The sequence below is a fragment of the Castanea sativa genome, chromosome 9 (assembly GCF_040712315.1).
Source record: "Castanea sativa cultivar Marrone di Chiusa Pesio chromosome 9, ASM4071231v1".
In the NCBI taxonomy this organism is placed as follows: Eukaryota; Viridiplantae; Streptophyta; class Magnoliopsida; order Fagales; family Fagaceae; genus Castanea; species Castanea sativa.
In genome coordinates, this window is record NC_134021.1 from 38,192,858 (window position 1) to 38,212,496 (window position 19,639).

The 19,639-nt window shown below is 37.3% G+C and overlaps 2 protein-coding genes across 2 annotated transcripts; one reads left to right on the forward strand and one right to left on the reverse strand.

Moving 5' to 3' along the window:
• Nucleotides 1-6,740: 6,740 nt before the first annotated feature.
• LOC142609173 (uncharacterized) lies at nt 6,741-7,435 on the reverse strand. The gene is made up of 2 exons (XM_075780789.1): nt 7,286-7,435; nt 6,741-7,193 (listed from the first exon to the last, which is right to left on the reverse strand). Exons 1-2 carry the CDS (start codon nt 7,433-7,435, stop codon nt 6,741-6,743), a joined length of 603 nt encoding a protein of 200 aa, XP_075636904.1.
• A 5,775-nt stretch (nt 7,436-13,210) lies between these two features.
• LOC142609174 (UDP-glycosyltransferase 79B9-like) lies at nt 13,211-18,495 on the forward strand. The gene is made up of 2 exons (XM_075780790.1): nt 13,211-13,291; nt 16,880-18,495. Exons 1-2 carry the CDS (start codon nt 13,211-13,213, stop codon nt 18,266-18,268), a joined length of 1,470 nt encoding a protein of 489 aa, XP_075636905.1. The 3' UTR covers nt 18,269-18,495.
• Nucleotides 18,496-19,639: the final 1,144 nt, after the last annotated feature.

Consider the following 19,639-nt stretch of genomic DNA (forward strand, 5'->3'; position numbering starts at 1 on the left):
TTCTTCCTCAAAATCCGATATACCCAATCCGACCAACGAAACCCATGAAAGAATGCCGGAGTTCCTAGATCCGTTTAGAATCATCGACATTCCAATGAAGGTTTGGTAATTTTTGGTTAGATCTGGTGAAGATCTAGATTTCCTTGCTTAGATCCAGCGGTGAGATGAAGAACCCGCTCATATTTGCGCTGCTTTTGCTTCGATTTTTCTTAGATCTGGCGATGAGAAGACATTTTCACTCGAATTGGAGCTTGATGCAATGGTTTTTGCTCCGATATTTGCCTAGATCCAGTGATTTTCGCTCAAATATGAGCTTGAAGTTGTGGTTTTTCTCTGATTTTTGCTTAGATCCGTGATTTTTGCTCAAATCTAAGCTTGATGTTGAGGTTTTTCTTTGATTTTTGCTTAGATCCAATGAAGATCTGGTGATTCTAACTCAAACTAAGGCCAACTGACTCGACCGTTGTCCACCGGAGACCAATCCGACTCGACCCGAGGTCGGCGGCGGTTGGTGGCAGGTCGTTCAGCCTTTCCACCTGATGTAAGTGGGTCGGTTGTGGGTTGGGCATAAACCTGACCCGAACCGACCCGTGGACACCCAGACCAACAACCCACCCTTGGTAATGTTCTCCACCGCACAATCATAAGCAGGAACCCTAACCCAGATCGACCGTTATCTCCCTCCTCCATCTACCAATAAAACCATCAAGGGTTATACCGGTTACTGATTCAAGGGTTGAAGAAAGCTATTGCCATGTTGTTGCCATCTATTGGACATGGTTATGCCTTCCGTGAACCATTGCCATGTCATCACCATCCATTGAGGACTCTCTCCCCCTCTTCAAGGACAACCCAGATTTGGGATTTGTGTTGTTGACATGATAGATTGATTAGAAATAGATCCACTCCAAGGACCCCGAAAGAAAAACCCAGCCACCGACTGCATCCAATCTCCACCACACCTCTCTCATCCAATTTCATGCCCACAGTTTGAGATGTACTTTATCTTGAATCTTCTGCGTGATTTTTTTCCTATGTTTTTAGTTTTTACATGTTTGGTTGCCCAAAAAAGATTTTTGGAAGTTTTTTTTTTTTTTGCTGATTTGGATTTTTTTAATATTTAAAATGCTGATTTGTCATTTTTAATATTATTTTATAAGCCACGTCAACTTTAATTGTGCCAACTATACACATCATTTGCCACGAAGACATTTTCCATTAGTGAGTTAACGGTAGAGATCAAATTGATTGCAAATTGAAAATAACAGGAACCAAATTGACTGTAACCTTAAAATATAAGAACCAAAATGGTGTTTTTGTCTGAATTGTACTACTAGACTCCCAGTCTATTTCAATGCAAGTATTGAACAATTTAATGTTCCATTAACGAGTGTATCAACAAAAATAAAAAGTTCTATAAATGAGATAATGACACAGTGAGAATAATCCAAAAAGAGATAATGAAAAAAAAAAAATGGTATTTTGAATTTGTACAAGGAAGCACCAGACTTAACAGAATTAAGAAACAACATTAGGACTTGATTTGTGAACAATCCAGGTCATACATTGATGTTATGGAAGCCTGAAGAAAGCACACATGATACTTTCTTTGATAGACAAAAACTAACCACAAGGTGATAAACTAGAATCCACCAGAGAAAAGTTTGAGAAAAACTCTGCAATTTTATTGATAATAATCTGAAAACTAAATTGCCTTTAAAGGCTACAATGCGCTTAAATAGTAAAAAGAAACCTAGGGTAGCTAGAAACTCTAAGGCGGCTATGAAAGCATATAAAACCCTAATTTGACTAAACAACGTTAAAAACACCTAAAACAAGGAGATAAATAACCTAAACCTAAAATAACTAAAATTACATAAAAATACTAAAATTAAATATTTACAAAAATTAGTTATTAAACCGTGTCCTACATCAGATCCCTCCTCTTAAAATAAACTCGTCATAGAGTTCATCTTTAAAATCTGAAATCTTCTGTTCCAAATAAAAAAACTACTTCGAATTCTTGAGCTCCTTGATCTTCTTTCCATACTTGCAACTCATCAATGAGATAAACAAATCAACTTGAATTTTTTTTTTCCTTGGTCTTCATGTAATTGTAGAGATTTACCAAATAAGAACTAACAATTGAATCAAATCTATCAACCCCAATCAAATCAATAAACTTTGGTGTATCGCTAACCACAAAAATAAAAAGATCTTGATATTGACAATCACCTGATTCAATTTTGTCAAACTCCTTGACAATTTCCTCTTCAATTGTCTCTGCTATCTCGACTTCAAGATATTTCTCTATAATAGGGTCTTCATCAATCTCTTCCACAATTTTTATTTCAAGCTTTTAATCTATAATAAGGCTTTCATTAATTTCCTCAGAAATCTCTATATTTTCTTATTTGACTTCTACATATTCTTCAAAAAAAGTATTCTCTTCAACATGCAATTCCTCCTTTATTGGTGGAATATATGGCTCTTCAAAATAATTCAAATATGAACTTCTTGGCCAATAATAATCTTGTATTGTATACGAAAAGATTTCTTCACAATCCAAAGGATAAAAATTTGATAACAAGCATCTTTTTCATTCTTGGCCATGAACGAATTTTGTCATTACCTTGTCAGATTCTATCAGATTGTACTCGTTCCCACCAACATAAGTCATACTTACTAAGTTTATACAAAGCAAGTTCAACTTTTCCCTCATAACAAATATTCTCATAGTCAAATTGATGATACATAGAAATCAGTAAACTAAAATACTTTAGGCTATGGTAATGGCTATGAATCCTGAAAAGAAAGAAGGAACTATCAAAGGTGATCGATGTGACCCGGCCAAGGACCCTTCGACATTTAAGTTAGTTTACTCTCTAGGACACAAGGATAGAAAATAGTGAATGGTTAGAACTCACCTTGGATGAATAGGATTTACCCCTTTTATAGAGAGTTAGACGTGGGTCTACCTGCTTGGATCCATCACCATCGTGGGTGACGTTGGTGGTTGATAAAAAAAAGGGTTGTATGAGGCGCAGTTCATGAAATTCCTTCCACATATCAAGCAACGTGTCGTATTTTGTTTATGTGAATTTAAAGGAGGACTTTCCACAAAACTCACCAAGTATATTTTGTTCATCCATGTACATGTCGTTTGTAGATACACTTGTCTATGGAGAGCTCCCTTCACTATATGACTCGACCGTCCATGGACAAGTGTCTTTATATGTTCTCGTACTTGGACGATCTGATATAGGTGTGGCTTTCTTTGGACGATCAACACAAGGACAAGTAATACTTGTGTTGATCTCCATCAATTGCCCCCTTGTCCTTGTGTTGTCTGTCATTTTTTTTTTTTAATTTTTGAATTTTACCTTTAATCATTGACACGTGTCGCAATCCTAAAGTCTATTAGTTATGTCGTTTCGTCCTTTAAGAAAAGTGCCATATGGCTTCTTCTGGTTGGTCATGTCATTTCCTATGACCAGCTTTGTTGCCTATAAATAGTAGAATTCCTCTCTTACCCTTTCACATTTCCAATATTTTCTTCTTTGACATTTGTCATCCAGCACCTCGTCTAGAAGTCTTCCTGCGTCCTTAGGCATTCTTCATTTAGATTCAAGTATCTTCTCCATCTCGTCTTTTGGTTTTCCTTTAGTTTTTTCAAGATGTCTGAAATCACAGTATCTTCGTCTAGCAATAATGATAATAGGGAGATAGACGAGTATTATGATAGCACTTATGATAGTGGCTCTAGTAGTAGTAATAGTAGCAGAAGTAATGGTAGCAATAGTAGTGGAGGGAATACTACGAACGAGCAATATATGTTCGGAGTTCATGGGGTTCCTCTAGAAGTCCTTTAAGAGGAGCTAAGGACCAGGATGGCTTCGAGGTCACATGCTGGTACGTCCACCAACACTCCTTCGTCCACCACCCCAGATGAAGTAGAAACTATTTATAGCTGTGTTGTAGGTGTCCCTTCTAAGATTGATGAGAGAAGACTTACTTCCCTTAGAAGTTGGTACCAAATTCTAAAAGAGCTTAACTCTAGATTAGCCGTTCGTGGCGAGTGGTGTTGTGACCCTTGTTTTGGGGTAGGTATTTATAAGGCCTATCTTTTGGGGGGCTTAAGTTGCCTCTCAATACTTTTACTAGAGAGATACTTTCTAGGTTAGGTTTAGGAACTTGTCAGCTTAACCCCAATGCATGGAGGCTCATCGTCTTTATGCAGATTATATGGAGAGAAGTGTTCGAGGGGGATCATCATCTTACTATGGACGAGCTCCTCTATTGTTATAAACCATCTGAAATTAGCCAATCCCTGGGCTTTTACCAATTCTCGACCAGGGGTGCAGATTGTAGATTAATAAGGTCCCTCCTCGCATCTGATAGGAACTGAATGACGAAGTTCTTCTTCTTCTCTAGTTTTTGGGCTGGGAACCCTGTTGAGGTACACAGGGATACATTTCCTCCCTATAGTAGCGAGATAGGAAACCTTAGTCCAGAAGGTATGCTTCTTCCTACTCATCATCTTATATTTTTCGTTGTACTCGTATAACCCCTCTTCTCTTTTTTATTTATTTATTTTAAATAGCTGTAAGACGACCTTCTCTAAGCAGGTTCTATCTTAAGCATGTTCATTAAGCTCGGCTATTTGCTAGCAGGAGCTTTCATTCTTTAGTTACTCTACAACATCTTGCCACCTAGGGACTTGGACCTGAACCGTCTGCTGAAGCCTTAGCTCACAAACTTACTACATGTAGACGTGAGCTTTTTTAATTGAAAATTTTGTTCTTACTTGTTTTACCCAAGCTCTAACATCCTTTTTCTTTGCAAGGATAGAAACTATGAAAGAATGAGGAAGACCTTGTCCAAGACGATTGACTTAGAAAATCTTCCAAGTCATCAAGGTCACAACAAGGCAAAGCATGGGTCGTCTAAACCTAGAGTCGTCAAGCCTGGTTTTGTTGTCCCTCCTGCTGCTCAACAGTCATCTATTCAAATACATGACTTGGACACTCCATCCCTACTGGAGCTACTCCATCCAAGTCTACTGTAACCACTTCGTCCTAGCCTTCCAGAAGAGCTCCTAAAAATTTTCTTGAAAATGAGCATCTTGCTTGGGAAAGGTTCCAACAGGCTGTGATTGACTAGGACATTATTGTATGTTATAACATGTCCTTAAAAGAATTTGAACACTCTGCAGTTCATGATCTCTTCAAGGTACATTTTTATGTATTTGTTATTATTTCTTCTTGTATCATATCTTACATTTCTCGCCTAATCATCTTTTTCAATCAATTGTATATATAGGCTATGTCAAAGTTCATGGCAACGTCCAAGCAGGCTACTGAGATGGACCATGAAAGAATTAGGCTGGAAGCAAGGGTTCGTGAAGTGCTTAGGCTATGGCTAAGGCTATGGACGAGGTGAAGGAGCTGAAGAACCTCGTCGAAGAGCTTAAGGAGGATGTTGTTGTAAAAGACACTTGTCTTGATAACCTACAAAAGAGGAATGACGAGCTTCACATCCTTCTTGAGAAGGCCTAGGGAGATGCCATGAAGGATTGTAGGGTGTCCAGCGAGTTCACTGATCTTTTGGATAAAAACTACGCTGCTGGTTTTGAGGACTTTCGCATAGACGCTGCTGAACATTTCCCTGAGGTTGACTTCAGCTCTATTAAGCTTAACATCGATGTTGCAAGCTCTCTTCTCCAGATGAGTTCTGAAGATGTCAATATTGAAGACGATGATACAACCTAGCCTGCTCATGACGACCCTACCTCTAGAGAAAATCCCCCTTAGTAGTTTATGAAAAAATTTCAAACTTTTATCTGTTTTGTTGTAATTTTTATGTGATCTGTTGTTTTGGATCATTTGAATTTGTTTAAGTACATTTGGCTTGTTCTTGCTTTTAGACGAGTCTTGATACAATTGCCTTTTTAGGCTTAACTTAAGGGTTTTTGGATGATAGTCGTCTACCCTTTTATTTATAAATTTGTTGATTTCCAAGTATTTTTTGTCTATATTTCTCGTCTTTAGACTTTGGAATTTAACTTGGTTATGTTATCCATAATTTGGACTGATTGGACGTGTCATCCATGAATGCTTTTCTTTCATCTTTGATCCTTTTTGGATGAGTTTCATTGGGAAATTTGTTCTTTCCCTTTATAATTGCCTTTTATGACAATTTGCTCCCTTTTTATTAATGATAGCTTGTGACGAGATATCTCTACATCTAGAGATTTTAATCGTTTACCATTTCATTTGGATTTTATAGAATCATAAACACTTAAATTAGGAAATTCAAGCTGCATTATACACAACATCTGTATATAACATCATCTGTGGATGTACAACATATGTACATAACATCGTCCGTGGACGTTAAGGAACATAGTACATAGCATCGTCCAAATAGCTCGTCCATCTAGTACTTAGTCATTTTTTAGGGAATTCAAATTACTTTATGTACAAAGGGACTTTGTCCATGACATCGTCCATAGCACACGCCAGTAGCTAGTGCTTTTTAGGGAATTCAAATACTTAAAAACATAACATACTATTCTTAAAACATAACTACTAAAACATAATATAAACAAATTACTGATAATCATAAACAATCCTTAATCTCGTTCATGCTGACCTTCCTGACGAGTCACTTTCACTGGTAGTATGTCCTCAAATGCTCCACGTTCCATGGGTGCTCAACCTTCCGTCCATCTAAGGCCTCTAATAGTATGAACCTCGCCTTTTGGAATTGAAAACCCTACACAGTTCTTCCCAATTAGGTCCCAGCTTTCCATGAGAGGGGTCCTTAGTGGCTAAGGATACCCTTTTTAGGACAAGGTATCCAATATTGAAATGTCTCGGCTTCACCAACGCATCATGGTACTTAGTCATCAGATTCTTGTAATGTGCCACCCTTTGCTCTACGTCCATCCTTACCTCGTCAATGAGATTGAGGCTTAGACAGAGTGATTTTTTATTCTCCTTCTCTTTATAATGGGCCACCCTGTAGCTAGTTAATCCAACTTCCGCTGGTATCATTGTATCACTTCCATATGCTAGCTTAAAGGAAGTTTCTCCAATGTGAGCCCTCAATGTTGTCCTACATGCCCAAAGGACGCTAGGTAATTCATCTGGCCATATCTCTTTTGCCCCCTCAAATCGAGTCTTGATGATCTTCAGCAAGGATCAGTTTGTAACTTCAGCTTGTCCATTGGCTTTTGGGTGGGCGAGTGAGGAGTAGGAATTCTTGATTCCTAACTGCTTACAAAATTCTCTAAAATGGGTGTTGTCAAATTGTCATCCATTGTCTGAGATGAGTACCCCAGGGATCCCAAAACGGCAGATAATGTTCTTCCAGACGAAACTTTTGACATTTCAACTGAGTGATTTTTGTCAAGGGCTCTGCTTCCACCCATTTGGTGAAATAATCAATCCCTACTACTAAGAACTTCATTTGCCTTGTCCCCATGGGAAAGTGATAACGCCTTAAAACATATACTTGTTATATATTTATATGGGCGTTATCTCCTTATTACTATGCTCAATTTGTATAATTAAGCCATGATTTGCATTAGTCTCTATTATTTATCTTTCCATAATTTCTTGAATAAGATATCACTCATTATGTGTAATTTTCTACTTTCAATAAATCATGTGAAAAAGATTAGTTTACTATAATTTGTGAGAGAATGGAGGCCAAACTAGAATTAAAGTAGAGCTAAAGGACCATGATTAAAGGTCTAAGGAGGTGCAGCTAGAGTGCTTGGGTCATCTACCATGTTTGGAAGCTTCAAATAAGGAAAGAAATCAAAGAGGTAGAATCTGAAAAGGAAAAATCAGATTTGAGCACTGATCAATATTTTGGGTGTATCTCTCTCCCCAAAAATCCAATTGACTTAAAGCTAAATGAGTTAGAACCGTGACTTAAATATATACAACTTTTCAGTTTTGAATTTTTCAAAATTCTCAATTTTTGAAGGCTGAAATTAACTCACAATTTCCTGCTGTTAACCTGGACGAAAATTAAAATAGTAAAAGTTTTTATTTTCTTTGGACACTTGGACGTTAGGGTTTTGAAGGGTGGCTGTGTAGAACGAATTTGGCAGAGAAAAACTTGTATTTTCCTTTCTCTAATGGCAGCCTAAACTCTTCGCTAGGGCTAGGGGTTATGTTTCTTCTATACTATATGAATATTCCATGTAATTCTTTCTAGGATTTTATCAACAACATATTTGATTGTTCAATTAGATTTCTTTTGATATTTTAGTTCTTTCATACTTTCAATAAGTTCAATCATGTTTTTCTTATTGTTTAGATGAATTTCTAATAGTTTCAAATAGAATTCAGCTTTTAAAGTAAATGGGTTTTTTTGAAAACTTTTCTAACCGCATTATTAACCTAGGTTATCATGCGTTGTTGAATTGTCTCAGTTCAACCAAATCATAAGTATTTAATTGTATAAAAATAATCAATTATGAAATATATAATTTCTTAGATCACAAAGAATTTCATATCGATATAGGGAAACACCCCAATGCCCTACAATTTACATTATTGAATTAAATCAGTTATCATTGTTATTCTTGTTTACAATTACCAGGAAAAAATTATTCATCTTCACCAAAAGTTTTTTTTTTTACATTGTCTTTGAATTTACTCCGCTCCTTGTGGTTCGACCTCAGTACTCTAAGAATTATATTGCAACAATCTCCTGCACTTGGGAGTGAGCAAGCAAAAAGGGACTAAGGATGTCAAGTCCCCACTAGGTTAAAGGCCAAAAGCCACCATTGGGGTAAGATATTCTAATGGTCGTCTAGGGATGTTGCTTTAGCATTGACATTTATCACATGCTTTGACATAAGCCTTGGCATCTACTTGCATGGTCGACTAGTAATACCTTGCATGGACTATCTTATGGATTAGTGATCTAGCCCCCGAATGGTTTCCACAGGCTCCTTCATGGACGTCCCTCAAGATGTAATGGGACTCGTCTGGAGTCAGACACCTCCAGTAAGGCTATGAAAAGCCCCTTTTATACAACACCTCGTCCATGAGGACAAACTTTGCAGCTCCTATCCTAAGCTTCCTTGCTTCTTCTATGTCTTCAAGGAGTACTTCGTCTTTGAGATAAGATAGAATTGGGGTGGTCCAGTCGGCAACTCCACCTATCTGATTCACTTCCTAAACATCTATGCTTGGAACATATTGGACTTTAACTCATTCACCGACCGTCTTATCCGAGGATGGCGTCTTGGCTAAGACGTCAACTTCTGTATTCTCTTCCCCTGGTATTATCTGAAGTTAGGTTGTTGTAAAGCCTTTGATACATTGCTAAATTTTTTCCAAGTATCTTTTCATTCATTCTTCTCTAGATTCACATGTCTATTTACTTGACTTATCACCAACTAGGAATCCCCCTAGACGCGGATTGATTCTGCCCCAAGTGATTTGGCCAATTCCAAACCCTGGAGTAAGGCTTCGTACTCAGCTTCATTATTGGTTGATTGGAATTTTTTATCTCCTTCTGGTGATTGTAAAATGATCTTAATTCCTCCTGCATGCTGTGTGGACGATCCATCAACATGGACAACCCATTGCTTTGCCCCTGGTCTCCATCTTACTGATTATTGGCAGGAGTAAATTTAGCAATGAAGTCTACAAGGACTTGTGCTTTTATTGCTTATCTTGGCTTATACCGCACATCGAACTCACTAAGTTTCACTACCCATTGGATTAATTTTCTGGTGATTTCCAACTTATTCATAGTTTTCTTTAACGGGTGATCTATCAGGACATTGATTACATGAGCTTGAAAATAAGCTCTAAGCTTTCTTGCTGCTATCACTAGTGAAAATGATAACTTTTACATTGGTGGATACCGTCCTTCAGCTCCTCTCAATGCTTTGCTAGTGTAGTAGACGGGATTCTGTAATTTCCCCCTTCCCTAATCAAGGCTGAGCTTACTGTATGGGGAGACACTGCTAGGTAGAGATACAACTCCTCTCTTGGTTTGGACGGGCTCAGCAGCAAAGTTGAAGTGAGATAAGTCTTCAAGTCTTCAAAGGCTCGTTGACACTCGTCCATCCACTCGAATGCCTTCCTTAATATTCTGAAAAATGATAAACACTTGTTAGTGGCTTTTGAAACAAACCTATTAAGGGTTGTCACTTGTCTAGTGAGGCTTTGGATGTCTTTAATATTCTTTAGAGGCTCCATGTTTAGGATTGCTCTAATCTTATAAGGGTTTGCCTCAATCCCTCTTTGTGAAACCATAAAACCAAGGAATTTCCCTGATGCAACTCCAAAAGCACATTTGCTTGGGCTCAGCTTCATCTTATATCACCTAAGTGTATCAAAGGTCTCTTGAAGATCGTCTAGATGCTATATCTCCTTCGCACTCTTCACCAACATATCATCCACATATACTTCAACGTTTTGCCCAATCTATGGACGACTAATCTCTGGTAGGTGGCTCCTGTAGTTTCAACTCGAACGACATAACTTTATAACAAAACAAACCTTGGCTTATGATGAAGGATGTTTTCTCCTAGTCCGCTTCGTCCATCTTGATCTGGTTATACCCTGAGAATGCATCCATAAAACTCAACAGTTGATGTCCAGCTGCTAAATCTACCAACTGATCAATGCGTGGAAAAGATAACTATCTTTGGGCCATGCCTTGTTTAAATCTATGAAATCTATCCTTCATTTGCCATTAGCCTTTTTTACCATCACCATATTAGCTAGCCAGTCTGGGTAGTAAACTTCGTGAATGAATTCCGCAGTGATTAACTTATGAACTTCTTCTTTGATGGCATTGTTTCGTTCTAGGGCAAACACTCTCTTCTTCTGATGAACAGGCTTGTAAGACAAAGATACTTTTAGACGATGGGTAATCACACTCGGATCAATCCCAGGCATGTCTTCATGGCAACAAGCGAAAACATCTGTGCTTCATCTAAGGAATTTAACAAGATCCTATTTCGTCTTTTCCTCCATACTTGTCCCAATTCTGGTAAACTTCTCTAGGTTGGACTCGTCTAGTGGCACATCTTCTAATACCTCAATCGATTCAGCTAATATTCTCCTTTCTTCAATGTTCATCATCTATATTTGCTCGTCCATGGCAAGCATTGCTAAGTAACACTCTCTAGCAGCTAGCTGATCTTCTTGCACTTCTCTGATGCCATACTCTGTTGGAAACTTGATAGACAAGTGGTACATGGACGTTGCGGCCTTCCAACTGTTCAGGGTTGGCTGTCCAATGATAGCATTGTATGAGGATGAACAATCCACAACAAGTAAATTTACTTCTTTATTGATTTGTCATGGGTAAGAGCCAACCACAACTGGTAAGGAGATAGTACCTAATGGTAGAACCTTCATTCCTCCAAACCCGATCAATGGCACATTCATTGGACTAAGTAACTCCTTGTTGATCCTCATTTTTTGAAAGGCTGGACAATAAAGGATGTCTGCTAAGCTCCTATTGTCGATTAACACCCTTTCAAGTTGTATAATTTGCATTCATCAAAGTGATGACGATCGCATCATCATAAGGATGGTGCAATTGTTTAGCATCTTCATTCATGAAAACAATGGTTGTCTCGTCTTCTTTGATCGTCCTTGGTGGTCATCCAAACAATTGAACATTTTGGACTACCCGCAGGTAGGTCTTCTTAGCTTTGGATGAGCTTCCTGTTGACATGCCCCTTACAATAATCTTTATTTCTCCAAACGGTGGACATACCGGTTCCTCTGCTTTGCCCTTCATTGGTTGTCTCTCATCCAAGGAATTTTTTCAATTTTCCTTGTTTGATAAGAACTTCAATTTGTTACTTCAAGTCATAACACTCATCTATATCATGCCCATGGTCACGATGAAAGCGACAATACTTGCTTTTAGTCCTCTTGCTAGGATCTCCCTTCATTCTTTCTGGCCACTTCAAGGATGGATCATCCTTTATCTGCATCAACATCTGATCGAGAAAAGTGTTTAGAAGAGTGTATTTGGAGTATCGTCCTAAGGACGACCCTACCTTCTTGCTGTCCCAGTCTCTTTTCTCCCCCACTTTGGCTTTCTTTGGATGAGGACCTTGCTCTAGGTGGTGTACATAACTATTCTCTAGTCCTTCACTTTCTTTTTCTTCTTAGCAATAATGGCATCCTTTGCATTCATGAAGCTTTGGGCTAAGTGTATGAACTCAGCCATCGTCTGTGGCTCCTTATCATATAGCTTATGAATGAACAAGTCCGAACTAACTCTATTGTAGAAAGCTGCCAAGGGAATCTTGTCGTCCATCTCATCCACTAGTAAGGCTTCTTTGTTGAAACGGCTAATAAATGAGTGTAGACTCTCGTTCTCTCCTTGCTCTATGCTCAACAAATTGGACGAGGAATGTTTCCACCTTTGTCCACCTATAAAGTTGTTAACAAACAACTTACTTAACTCCTGGAATGAAGTTATAGTGTTTCGCAGTAACTTTCCGAACCACACTCCAGCCAATCCTTTCAAGGTTGTAGAAAAGGCTCTGCATATAATTTCAACTTGAACACCTTGAAGATGCATGGTTGTTTTGAATGTGGAAATGTGATCATAAGGGTCACGCATCCCATCATATGAATTCAAGGTGGGCATTTTGAACTTGGAAGGCAAGGGATGGCTGGTGATGGATGCAGTAAGGGGGGAATCTATCCTATGGACAACGTCATCCACATGGTTCACTCTTCTCATGGAATCCTTCATTTCTTCCATAGCTCTCTTTATATGGTCCTTCTCTCTCTCCAAATGTGGTACCCTATGAGTGACGGCACCTTTGGATTGGTCCCCTTCAGCATTGTTCTCAACACCTTTATATCCTGAATTTTGGCCTCGTTCTCCACCATGTTGTTGATGTTGCCTGTTAACTTCTCTAGTTAACTCTTAGTTCTGTTGTGTTAGTTCTGTCATCACCGCTACCATGGATTGTAACTGTTGTTGGACTGTCATAGGGGTTGGTGGTGCGCAATTTAGGTGACTGAAGACGTTTCTACTCTCCTGGTATCCTGGACTAGTAGCCATTAACCTAGTCCAAACCATACAGCCTTTTTGTCTTGGAAATCAAAAAAATTGATAGAAAACCTTTTCTCTTCCCCACAGACAACGCCAACTGATGATGCATGAAAATCAGCAATCTAAAATACTCCGAACTATGGTAATGGCTGTGAATCCTGAAAAGAAAGAAAGAACTGTCAAAGGTGACCAGTGTGACCCTACCAAGGACCCTCCGACGGTTAAGTCAATTTTCTCTTTAGGAGACAAGGATTGAAAATAGTGAATGGTTAGAACTCACCTTGGATGAATAAGATTTACCCCTTTTATAGAGAGTTAGACGTGGGTCTACTTGCTTGGATCCATCACCATCATGGGTGATGTTGGTGGTTGACAAAGAAAATGGGCTATATGGGGCATAGTTCGTGGAATTCCTTCCATGTATCAAGCAACGTGTCGTATTTTGTTTATGTGAATCTAATAGAGGATTTTCCACAAAACTCACCAAGTATATTTTGTTCGTCCATGTACATGTCGTCTGTAGATACACTCGTCTATGGAGAGCTCCCCTCACTATATGACTTGGTCGTCCATGGACGAGTGTCTTTATATGTTCTCATTCTTGGACGAGTTGATATAAGTGTGGCTTTCTTTGGACGATGACACCAGGACAAGTAATACTTGTGTTGATCTCCATCACAAATAAATCCTCGATATCAATTAACATGTCAAGAAGATCTTCTTTAAAAAATAATCATTAAAACTTGCAATTCTCTTATAAAGCTTATATAAGATTTGCTTACCAATAGGTTGCCTATGAGTTACGTCTCTGCTGCAATTATCCCTATTGTTTCCATTCTTCAACGGCGTCATCCTAGCATAAATATTTGTGAGTGATTGTTGTACGTCACATAATACTCTCTAAGTTATTCGTCATTGTTGTGGTGGTGGGTTCCGTCTCATCGGTTAGCAATCAGACCAGAGTAAGTCAAGGCTCTAATACCAACTGATGTCGTGAAAGCCTGAAGAAAGTATACACGATGCTCTCTTTGATGAACAGAAACTAAATTGTTAGTTTCTAGATAGTAAACCTCGAGTGCACGAGAGGTTCCCTAAATTTACAACGAGATAAACTAGAATCCACCAAAGAAAAGCTTAAGAAAACTCTGTAATTTTTTTTAATAATAGTCTACAACTGAATTGGCCTTGGAAGTTACAATGCATTTAAATAGTAAAAAAAAACCCTGGGGTGACTTTTAATGTGGTTTATTTGGGTATGTAGTTGTATTTCTTTTCTTGTTATTTTTTTTTTGGTAAATATATTTTCTTGGTTGTACTCATGTTGTGGTTTATTTCTGTTTCATCACATTATTAATTCTATATGTTGGGAAATTTTTCTAGCTTTGTCAGGAAATACGCCAAACAGGCATTTTGAAATATAAATAAGATAATTAATTCATCATCAAATAACATTTACTTTGTAGAGACTGATAAATAATATTTTTTTTTAGAAGGACTGATAAATAACTAGGTACACATAAAATGCCCTCTACCTTGCCGCAATATAACTTGACTTCCAAACTTCTCATTTAAGTATTGTAGACTAATTTATCTTGAGAGTCACAAACTATTTTACAATATTTTTGCAAATATTTGACGTGGTCATCTTCTTATTGGCTTTCATCGAAGCCCATCATTAACATTATTTTTTCATTAACCAATAACTACCCACCACGTCAACAATTTGCAAAATTTTATGTAAAAAAGTTTATATCTCAAGCATTATTCATTTATTTTATATTTGAAGTTAGTTAAATAATATATTTTATTTTTCCTCTTAAAAAATTAACTAGCCTCATCACATGCGCTTTCTTTTTTTCTTGTTTAGAGGTCGTAGCAAAAAAAAAAATTGTGTTTTTTTATTTTATATATATAATTTTTATTTTGATAATTTAATTTATAAGTGGATAAAGCAATTTGAAAAACAACAAGAGAGTAACCCTATTTTTTAGGCAATATTTTAGTGGGAGTTAGGGTTGTATTTTTACTGGATTGTCCTTTAGTTTTGTCTTTACTTAAACATAGGGATGTAGGGGTATTTTAGAACCAAAAAAATCCGGTCCAAACAAGGGGAAGCCTCTTAAAAAATAGTATAGATAATATACCTAACTATTGAAAAATTCCAAATTTTTAGGGGCATCACATGGTATTGTCCAAATTTTTAGTGAAAAGTGTAGATGTTTAGCTCATATAATCTTAGTTTAGTACAACCCTAATTTTGTCGTTTTTGGACATAAATCAAGAAATTTTTCATGAGTTCATCAAAATTATTTTATTTTTCTCATTTTATATTAGGACTTCAGAATGATATATCATGAATCAAAAACATGTGTAATGCATGAAAAAGTTAAATCATTATTGATAAATAAAGAGTCAATTAGAGAAGTTATAGAAAAGACCATATGCAATTCAATTAAAATATTTTTAGAAAAAATCAAATCAAATCTAATTAAAAATTATTTACTTGTTAAGTTACTTTAAGTTCTAATTTGTTTAAACTAACAAATTTGGCACCACTTGTAATTATAAAACCAAATTTAATAACATATACTATAATCCTAGCATGTAAAAGTGTGAGTTTTCAATTTATGTGACAAAATTAGAATAAGTCAATAAAAACTCAAAAGCCTTTCATAATGTAATATACTAGTAAGTATTTCAAAGGAGGTTATTTGGAGCATGCCAGCATACACGTGAACATGCCATGGCCTTGGTGTGCATAATGGGCTGCCACGGGCATGCCACCATGCCGAAAGGATGTTATTTGGGCATGATGGGACCTACAATGCAAAGAAAATTTTAGTTGACGTTAATTGTGGATGAGTGGTGTCTATTACACACATTTTAGTATATACATAGGGTCCGTTTGGATAGAGCTTATTGCTGAAAACTGAAAACTGAAAACACTGTAGCAAAATAATTTTTAAATGTGTGAATAGTACCGTGAGACCCATTTTTAATAAAAAAATCTGTAAAGTGAAGTTTGTGGGTCCCATGAACAGTACACGGGACCCACAAATGTGCTGAAAGTCAACAAAATGCGGCTACTGTTTATGCACAGTAACATGAACAGTAGCCTTGTCCCCTGTGAAACGCGTGCAGCAGAAGGAAAAAAAAAAAAAAAAAAAACGCTGAACGCAGACGCCCCTTTTTTCATCCGTATCCAAACTCAGCCATAGTACACAATTCATAATCTACAAGTAAATTGTGACTTAAAATCATGATTTGAAGTTACGATTTACTTATAAATTGTGACTTGTGTGTATTATGTGTATATTATAGTGTGCGCTAGTAATTATCCGCGATTATAGGCTTAAAGTTAACTGATAACAATTATACCAAGCATCAAGGGATGAAAAAAAACAAAAACGCTATTCCATGGAAAACTAGAGTACAATATTTTCATCAATGCCTTGTATTATAACCTTAATTTGTGGGGTCTCTGCAAAAGAAGTCTTCATTGCATACATAAGCAACCTTTGTTCTTCTCTACCATTGGTACTCTTACATTTTTTGGTGCTGTTTATTTCACATTGTTTATTGTCCATGTGAAATAAACACCACCAAAAAATCGTGACTGTTCAAAAAATATTTATTTGATGTCAAGTCACGATTTTAACGCAAAAAGTGTGTGCAATATGTCGGAGTAGTATTTACCCTAGGAATTGCACAGATCCTAATCCCCCCCTCCCACTCCTCGAGAAAAAAAAAACAGATCAAGCGCATTACTCGTACATAAACATCAGGGGAAATCATACTGCTTTCAAAGACGAGCAGTTTGAGTAGCACGAAACTTCATGTATCCATGTTTCCCTGGTTTGCCTTTGGCCATTTCATTCCCTACCTTCAACTTTCCAATGAGCTTGCGCAGAGAGGCCATAGAGTGTCCTTCTTACTGCCCAAAGGAGCACAAGCAAAGCTACAACATCTTAACCATTATCCAAACCTTATCAACTTCTATCCTCTTCTCGTTCCCCATGTAGATGGACTACCCCTTGGTGCCGAGACTGCCTCGGATGTTCCTTTTCCACTTCATATGCACCTTGCTATTGCTTTTGATCGAACCCAAAACCAAGTTGAAACCATTCTTACCACTCTCAAACCTCACTTAATCTTCTTTGATTTCAGTCATTGGATGCCAGTTTTGGCACACCAACTTGGCAGCAAGGCCATACACTATTCGATGGTAAGCGCCGCCACACTTGCGTTACGTATGGTCCCTGCTAAGAAGATTGCAAAGCATATGACTAATGAAGAGCTAATCCAACCGCCTCCTGGCTATCCTTCTTTGTTAGTGCTACTAAAACACAAGGAATTCGAAATTGCAACAGTAAAAATACTTGCCGAAGATCATAACGGAACTGGGGTTCCCAGTTGGTACTCTCGAATTACCTCTAGCTTGAAAGGGGGTGATGCAATTGCCTTAAGGACATATCATGAGGTTGAGGGGCCTTATTGTGACTATCTAAGGCAGCAGTACGTTAAGCTTGTGTTGCTAACAGGACCTGTCCTGCCAGAAACACCGGCCACAAAGCTAGACGAAAAATGGACTAACTGGTTATGCAATTTTGAGCAAGGTACTGTGGTGTATTGTGCATTTGGGAGTCAAAATATACTACAGAAGGACCAGTTTCAAGAGCTGCTTTTGGGGTTTGAGTTATGTGGGCAACCATTTTTGGTGGCTCTAAGTACTCCAGATGGATGCGCAACAATTGAAGAAGCTTTGCCAGAGGGGTTTGAAGAGAGAGTTAAAGGGAGAGGGTGGGTGTATGGGGGTTGGGTGCCACAAACATTGATATTGGAGCACCCATCTGTTGGTTGTTCTGTGACCCATTGTGGTTATGGGTCCATGTGGGAGTCTCTTCTTAGTGATTGCCAAATAGTATGTGTTCCATACCTTGGTGATCAAATTTTGAATGCCAGATTGATGGTGGAAGAACTCAAGGTTGCAGTGGAGGTGGAGAGAAAAGATAATGGTTGGATTTCAAAGGAGAGTTTGAGTGAGGCCATTATCTCTGTGATGGACAAAGACACTGGTGAAGTAGCTGGGATGGTGAAACATAATCATGCCAAGTTGAAAGAGGTAATTACTCGCGAAGGCATGCAAGAGAGATATTTGGACACTTTCATTCAAAGCCTACAAGGTCTTTTGGATTGATTGACTGTATGAACTCGACTAAATCTTAATTCCTTGCCCTAAGAAGATGTTATGTCCACTCACGGGTTGCTAGTTGCTGCTGGAGTCCTACTGCACCTATGGCAAGTCCTGCATCAGAAGTGGATTATCTAGCTATATTTTATTCATAACTTTATGTATTTCTATTATTTGTTTTATTTTATATGTTGCTGTGCCTGTCATTTGTTTGAGTCCTTGATGTTGATAATTGATTAATGTGTGAGATAACATTTGATTATCCTTATCAGTTAGGAACTGTTTTTGGGAGGTCTGGTATTTCATCCAACTAAAACCATATTCCCCTGCTTTTCACACAGAGCTATGGCATTCACCATAGCTCCAAATAGACGAAAAATAGAAGTTAAATAATACATAAATACTTAAATTTATGTAATTCAAAGTTCATTAATAATGTCATAACTATAAAGGTCAGATGGTTTGCCATTGCATGCCAAAAAATAAAATGATGTAGTTTTGGCTTTTGGAAATTTTCATACATTTTTTTTTACAATTTATTAAAGCATCCATAACTTTAGTGACATTCTCAATGCGGTTTAGCAGCCACTATTTTACATTTGTTTCCTCTTCCTCCAGTTGCACTTATGGGAAAATCCACTTACAAACTCATTATTACACACTCCATTTGAAATCATGTTTTGAAAACCCAATTTCAGTTAAAATTGTAAAACGCGGAAATATTGTTTTAAAACACAACTTCAGGCCACATGACAATATGTGTACATTGAGTGTGCTATAATCATTACTGCATACTTATTTAGCTTGATAGAGAATGGAAAAGTGGAATTTGGGGTTACTATAGCTTCATTTCTAAATAATTTGTTAGCTTTATTTGAAAATTACTCAAAACAAATTATATGTGTTAGATTTAATTTGGTTAAACTTGGCAATGGAAAATGGGCTTTAAATATATTAATTTATTAACAGAGTCCATGTAGGTTTTGCAATGCCTAACAACTTATGGTGCTTATGTGCTGCCTCTTGCCTCTTTAATTAATTGCTAATTGTACGTACCTTATTAGGTGAGAATGGATCATCTTTCCACTTCACGCCTACTGTGAGACTAATGAAGTAACAGAAGATTTGGTAAAAAAGGGAAGTATACAACATATGGCGAGTTGTGAGTGTAGGAAAAAAAGAAAAGTATACAACAAAACATAAATTTTGTGTATAATTCATGCCTGAGTTTTGTGCTTGATAAGTACCTATGAGTAGGTTCCATATAGACATGCTTAGAGAATGCCCCGTTTCTTTATATGTGAACATATAACTGTCTTTTATTTTTTTATTTTTTATTTTTGATAAATCATGTAACTATCTTAAATTAAAATAATA

Excerpts from the sequence above, each read along its gene's own strand:
- LOC142609174 (XM_075780790.1), top strand. The coding sequence starts at position 13,211 with ATGGTAATGGCTGTGAATCCTGAAAAGAAAGAAAGAACTGTCAAAGGT. Across the intron at positions 13,292-16,879 it reads CTACCAAGGACCCTCCGACG|ACGAGCAGTTTGAGTAGCAC; the intron begins GTTAAGTCAATT and ends CTGCTTTCAAAG.
- LOC142609173 (XM_075780789.1), bottom strand. The coding sequence starts at position 7,435 with ATGGGTGGAAGCAGAGCCCTTGACAAAAATCACTCAGTTGAAATGTCA. Across the intron at positions 7,194-7,285 it reads CACCCATTTTAGAGAATTTT|ATCATCAAGACTCGATTTGA; the intron begins GTAAGCAGTTAG and ends TCCTTGCTGAAG.